The 6,633-nt window shown below is 45.4% G+C and overlaps 1 protein-coding gene across 1 annotated transcript; it reads right to left on the bottom strand.

Moving 5' to 3' along the window:
* Positions 2,059–2,808, bottom strand: LOC109716232 (5E5 antigen-like). Its single transcript, XM_020241562.1, has one exon. The coding sequence runs from the start codon at positions 2,806–2,808 to the stop codon at positions 2,059–2,061; it is 750 nt and encodes a 249-aa protein (XP_020097151.1).

The raw sequence follows: 6,633 nt of genomic DNA, 5'->3' as shown, positions 1-6,633 counted from the left end.
AATAGTTTTTATAAAAAATTTTTAAAGAATTATCGTTTACGGTTCACTATACAAAATAACATAAAATATTCGAATAAAAATATTAGAACTGATAAATAATGTTAAATAGAATAAAAAAATATTCATTGTTTATATTTGATAACTAAAACTTTATAGTGATGTATATATTACACAATTACATCACTTAGTAGGTCAAAAAATGCAATTAACCAATATTCATTGTTTGATCACACAAATTCAAGTAATTTAGCATCGGCTTCAACAAACAAGCTAAACAAATACATGATCACCTTCAAAGTTTTAAAAAGAAATAACATTTAAAAACGCTTTTTTGGGGTATTTAACGATACTTCAAACGTTCCAAAACAATGATCTATCGTTATATTTAAAGCATCAACAAATGAAAACACGTCACGTATAGACTGATAGTAATTATGCCAAACATGGATAAAATATATTCCAATATTTTGAAGTGTTAGGATTTTTTGAAATCATAATGCTTTAAAGCGTTGAAAAGTTACAAAAATAATATTTAAGTTTATTATTCAATAAATTGGTTTGGTATAATAAACAGTTTATATGACGACACTTTTTGAAGCATCAGTATTTGCTATTGCTATATTAGGAATGTTAGCAGATGCTTCTCCCAAACTACGTCTAAAATGTGTTTTTATAATGAAATTTTTTTTAGTGTAAGTAATGATATCACACATAAATTTTTGTTTTTGTTTTGTTTGTTTTTTTTTGAAGTAGGGTATCACCCATATTTAATGAGCCAACTAATAAATTAATTGGAATTAATACGTGCACCTCACAACCCACTTGCTATTTGTTGAGTTCATGTGCATCATGTGGAAATGGTACTACCCCACTCACTCACACTCTCTCTCTCTCTCTCTCTCTCTCTCTCTCTCTCTCTCTCTCTCTCTCTCTTCATTTGCACCCACATTGTTGTGTGATTCCACCAAATTCCTTTTTTTTACTTTAATTCCTTTCCTTCCATTGTCCCTTCTTTTGGGTAGTTGTGACTAGGACTACCAATACAGCACGCTGTCCGCGAGTCAGCTCATGTTCAGGTCAAAATGAGCTCGACATTGATCGCTTGTTTAATGAACGAACCAAACACAAATTGAATTTTTCAGCTCGAAATCTTAACGGGTCGAATACAAGTAAACGTCAGCTCGCTTATTCTCTGCTTGATATAGTTAGTGCGTGTGTAATTACAAATTTCTACTCTTTGGATTTTAAACCAATCCAAATGTAAAGAAACCTATATTTTATAAATTTCAATTATTAGATTGAGATTCTAAATTTCTAATTTTCTTTCAACTTTTCACCTGTAAGGATTGAGATTTTTTTTTTTTCAGTGCTACTAAACTCTCTGTTGACGATGTTTATGTGTGTAATTTAATTACATAAGCACTCGTCAAGTTTCAGGAGAAGTTGAGCTAAAACGGAGAAGTTACGCGATTATTAGTTTTCACTTAAGTGAATAGTAACTCCGGTTTTTCGGTGAAGCCGCGGAGTAGAGCTGGCTATCGGCGCGTACCGGACTCCGTTCATAGCGATCCAATAGCTCGTTTCGACCGGTTCAGCTGTTCTGGAACTACTGGCGTTGACGGATTTTGAGTTTGATGCACGGATTTCGAGAAAATCCAAAAATACGTGTTTTATATGTATTTTGTGCGTAGTTTCTTCTGTTGGAGAGAGGAACGGATTTCGTTGCAAATCCATGATCGTTCGAGGTGAACCAAAATCGTAGCTTTGTTGTCTCTGAGGTGCTGATCGTACTGGTATGATCCGTTCGCAAATCTGACGGACGGATCTGCGGAGATCGCGCGTTGATCGAGGAGAGGTCGGTGTTGGCAAAACGATATTTTCGCAAAAGTTGCAACATTTTATGTACCGTTTCGCGTGAAATCGCACGTGGAGGGGTATTCGCGCGTTTTACTTGTGCTGTGAGGGACTAGGATCAAATTGTTGAGTCTTGGTGGACTTTTTCGCAAGTTTCTCCTTGGTATAGAGTCATTCTAGGGTTTCCTTGGAACCCTAACCCGTCTAGCCACTTCCAGCTAACCCTAGCCGCCCCCTTGCTTTCCTTGCCCTAGCCGCTCGCCTTCCGGTCGCTGCCGACCAAGTCCGGCCGGCTGCCGCCGCTGCAGCACCACATTCTGCCTTCCCATCTCTCTCCATCTCCTTTTTCTTCCGGGTTGGAGCTTGGGCGAGGTTTATTGTCTCAAGGCACCTTGTCGACGTCGCCCCGACCCCTCGGCGTCCCTCTCTGCCGATCGCCGCCGCCCGCGAGCCACCGGAGCGCCGCCGCTGCGCCCCAGCCGTGCCTGCATCCTGCAGCTTCCCAGCCCGAGCCCAGGCCGAGTCTAACCCGCGGCCATCCCCGCGCACACCACCGCATGAACGCCCTCCGCCGCGTCCCCGAGTCTCGGCGGCCTCCCGCAGGTCGCCGGCGGCCCCTGCGGGCGCCGCACCGCCGCATCGGCCAGCAGAGCCGCCCCAGCGCGAGCTCGGCTGGAGTCTCTGTGCGCCCTCTCTCCCGCGCCGCAGCACCTGGGGTCGCTCCCCGCGGCCGTCTCCTGTGTTCCACCGACTTTCCCGGCCGGTCGCCGCCGCCCTTGCGGGCCGCCGCCGCGCCCAGAACCCTGGGCGTCGCCGCCCCAGGTCTGCAACCGAGCCTAGCTCGAGCGGCAGCGCTCGAGCCGTGGGCTGCCGCTGCTGCCGCTCGCCGCCTCCCTTCTCCTCCTCCGGCATCTGGGACCCGCCGCTTGTCGTCCCCAGACCTATCCCGGCCATCGCCGTCGCTGGGAGGAGCCGCTGGACCGTGCCCTAGCTTGTGCGGGCTCGGCTCGTTCTGCCGTCGCCGCCGCCATCTCCCGCCGCCAACCGAGGTGAGCATCGTGTTCCTCACCTCCCTCGCACCCCATCTCTGGCCTGCGTGCACCTCGGCGTGCCGCCCGAAGCCGGCCGGAGCAACCTTGCTCCGGCCAAGCCCAAATAGGGCTTAGTTTAGGATGGTTTTGTGTTTCTGAGCTTCTCGAGCCTCCCTGATCAATACGAAGGGAGCACGATGATCGTGACCATTTCTGACCATCGTGCTCACCTTGGTTTTTTGTCGGGAAGGCCCGCGTTTCGACATTTCGGTGGTGTCGACCTGTTGAGCCTGTTTGGCTGTTGTTTTGGGATTGCGCCCGCTTATCCGACGATCTGAGGCTATCCTGATCCTCCGAGGTGAGCACGGTGATCGTGGTCAGTGCTGATCACAGTGCTCACCTCACTTTGGATCAACAGTGTCCGGTTAGCCTTTTTGGCGCAATCTCCCAGACTGCGCGCTGTTCGCTGAACCTTCGGGTTGTCCCGGCGCTTCCCACAGTGACCTGTTGCGCTCCAGACCGTGACACGGCCTCCGCACGTCGAGACTATCAGTATGTGTCTTAGCAGAACTTAGAAGTCTCGTTTTCGTGTACGGGCATAGTTATTGCCGATTTACATAAAATATTGGATTTTATGTAAATTCAGGGGCTTTTGTGCAATTGTGCGCTTGGGCTACTGTGGACAGTGTGTAGACATGGGTGGTGTCCTCTGGACTGATTGTCCATGATCCGTTAGCTTTTGGCAAAATCGAAGAGTCGATTTCGATGCGTTTTTCGGTGAAATTCGCCGAAAGAACTCGTTTGGTTCGGATTTCTTCCGACGTCGTTTGTTGCTCTGTGAGTGGTCGATAAGCCTTGTTGGCTGGTCACCATCATCACCTTGTGGGTTCGTGGGATGACGGGTGAGCGACGGTGGGTTCCGTGTGTGAATTTGACACTTCCGGGAACCCGTATTCGTACAATAATCGGCGATAATTGTGTCCGTGGTGTTATCTTATGTTTGCTGCCAAAACATCCAAATTGGAGTGTTTTGTGGCAACGGTGACTTGTAGCATGGTCGGTGCGTTCCGGACATTTAAGTGGTCCCGACGGAGTCCCGATGCGATTTTCGGGAACTTCCGGCAGTTACGGTAGTCGGTTTTGAGAAACTGATCTCCGTGGGTTTGTTAGAGGGATTATGATGTAGTTTTCTTAGTTGTGGTTAGACACTAACGCAGTGGACCCTCCTTAGGTCCTGTGACGTTCTTTGCAGTCAGGAACAGGCGGCGACAGTTGTACAGGTGGGTACTTCGATCCGACGTTGGTACAGTGGTGCACGCTCGGTACGTTTCCTTTACCCTTGTTGTCATATCTTTTACCATATATAATGTTGAGCCTTGCACCCATGCTGTTTCCTTATTACTCTACTTAGTTGTTGCCAGGTGTAGTAGTCATGTGTAGGAGTAGAGTAAACTTTATCGGTATATTGATATTTATGATTTGGTTGGTCTGATCTCCTATGTGATCTCCATGACCTGGTGGTCGACGTTGCATCTCCTACACTTGTGACCTGGTTGGTGGTTTCTTGTACCTCGTATCAGTGACCTGGTTGGCCGGCCTTTGACTTCTGTTGTCCTATGACCGTTGAGGTCGGTGTACCTGAGGGGTCCGGATTGTCGGCTAGTGGCCGACGATAGTTCTAGATTATATACTTGTGACATGATGGTCGAGTTCATATCCTATACTCGTGACATGATTGGTCGAGTTCATATCCTATACTTGTGACATGATTGGTCGACGTTCATATCCTATACTTGTGACATGATTGGTCAAGTTTCATACGCTATACTTGTGGACCTGGTTGGTCGTTTGGTTACATGATGACCCATGCGGTCGATGTTCCATGTTGATATCATGCTTAGGAGTAGAGTCGACTTATCTGTTCACTATATCTGTGATTTGGTTGGGCGGTTCCCTATTTTGATATCTATGACCTATTCGGTCGAGTTGTTACGTTCTATCTTGACATACGTAGCCGACTAGTTGTTGATGGCCTATACGGTCGGTGTGCCCTGAGGGGTTGGATTGTCGGCTAGTTGCCGATGGAAGATCTTTGAGCATACTACATTGATCGCCACTGAGTACGCATTTCACGAACACCAGCGGTCTGATCCATCGCAAGAGGTGTTCTTTCCGGAAAAGTGGTTGGATTGCCAACCCGTGAGCCCAGGGGCTTATTGCGAGGGTATATGCTTCTGACCCAGGGGCTTCATTGCGAGGGTCAGGTATACTGTGCTTCGACCAGGGGCTTTATTGCGAGGGTCAGGTACAGTTGAGCAGTGTGGCATGGGCCTGAGGTCTTCGACCAATAGGGTAGCGAGATTGGGTACTTTTGAGCTTATCGTCAGTTGACGCATGCATACAGTAGCTGTAGTGTTTATTTCAGTACATCCTTATCTGTTTATTGTAGCTACTGTTTTATTTACCTGCATCTATACTTGTCAGCTCCTTACTTATCCAGCATCTTTACTTACCAGCACTTATGTCTATAACTGCTCTTCCTGATCCGGTGAGTACTCCTCGGCCTTCTTCGGCTTGCGTACCCACTGGAGGGGAGACATGTTTACATGTTCTACCTCCCCCACTATTTTTCAGGTATCGCAGGCGATGTGTATTGGGACGAGACGTGAGGTATCGTTCGTAGTGGTCGATAGAGCTTCCGACCCAGGTTGTTGTGTTTAGTTCATTCACCCTTCTTATTTCGGTCGATGTATAGTTTAGTTGGTTTATGTGGTTCAGTATTTATTTACATTTGAAAATGTGGATTTCTGGATTTTGTAAAATAAAAGGTTTTCTACCCCTCGTGGTAGCGTTTTTAAAGAATAAAGGTTCCTGTGTAGGGAACAGTTTTCAAAAGATTTTCTATGGATTTATGTTTAGACATGGAATGCAAATTTGTGATGTGAATGGTGAATGTATGAATGTATAGTGATTTCTATATTCATTTAGTTGTGGTTGTATTCTGTTTGTATTGTTGTACTTGTGCGACGCCGTGCAAATATAGGGGAGACTCTGTCTGTGTGAACAGTGGAATCCCTGTATTTGTGGCGGGTCTGGCATACTCTGGGGTCATGTTTTTAAAAACAAAAAAAAAAAAAAATTCAGACGCTTTTCCGCTATCTTCTAAACTCAAAGGGACCCCGGGGCGTGACATCACCAAATAATAATAAAACTGATAATCGAACTTGTTTTTTGCACGCCAGCACGTGTTTGACTCGTTAATAAACAACTTGAATAAAAGCATAATTTTTCAACTTTGATATTTTAACGAGTCAATTCGCGTTCCAGCTCATTTAATAAAAGAGCGAACACAAGCCGGTCCCAACTCACTCGTGTTCGGTACGTTGGCCGCCCTAGTTGCGACATGAGTCATTCACAACAAGTGGAAATTCGTTCCTAAAAATGTCCATCCTCTGTCTTTTTTTATATATTTTTTTATTTTTTATTTTAGTTGGTTTTCTTAATAGTTTCTACTAAATCAAACATGTACAAAAGAGATTAAAATCATGATGAAATTGATAGTTCACAAACTTACAAAAAAATTATTGTCACAAAATTGGTTCCACCTCCAATACTCAAAATGACTTGCATTATGCATACACAACACATTCAATATTACACGCAAACAATAGAATTGAGTTAGAATACTTTTAATTCCAGAAGAGTCTCGAAACTTGACATCGAGACCCATAAATTAAAGCTTCAAATA

The sequence above is a fragment of the Ananas comosus genome, linkage group 10 (assembly GCF_001540865.1).
Source record: "Ananas comosus cultivar F153 linkage group 10, ASM154086v1, whole genome shotgun sequence".
Lineage (NCBI taxonomy): Eukaryota > Viridiplantae > Streptophyta > Magnoliopsida > Poales > Bromeliaceae > Ananas > Ananas comosus.
The sequence above is the reverse complement of the archived record's forward strand: the minus strand, read 5'-3'. Positions and strand labels throughout refer to the sequence as shown.

Excerpts from the sequence above, each read along its gene's own strand:
- LOC109716232 (XM_020241562.1), bottom strand. The coding sequence starts at position 2,808 with ATGGCCGGGATAGGTCTGGGGACGACAAGCGGCGGGTCCCAGATGCCG.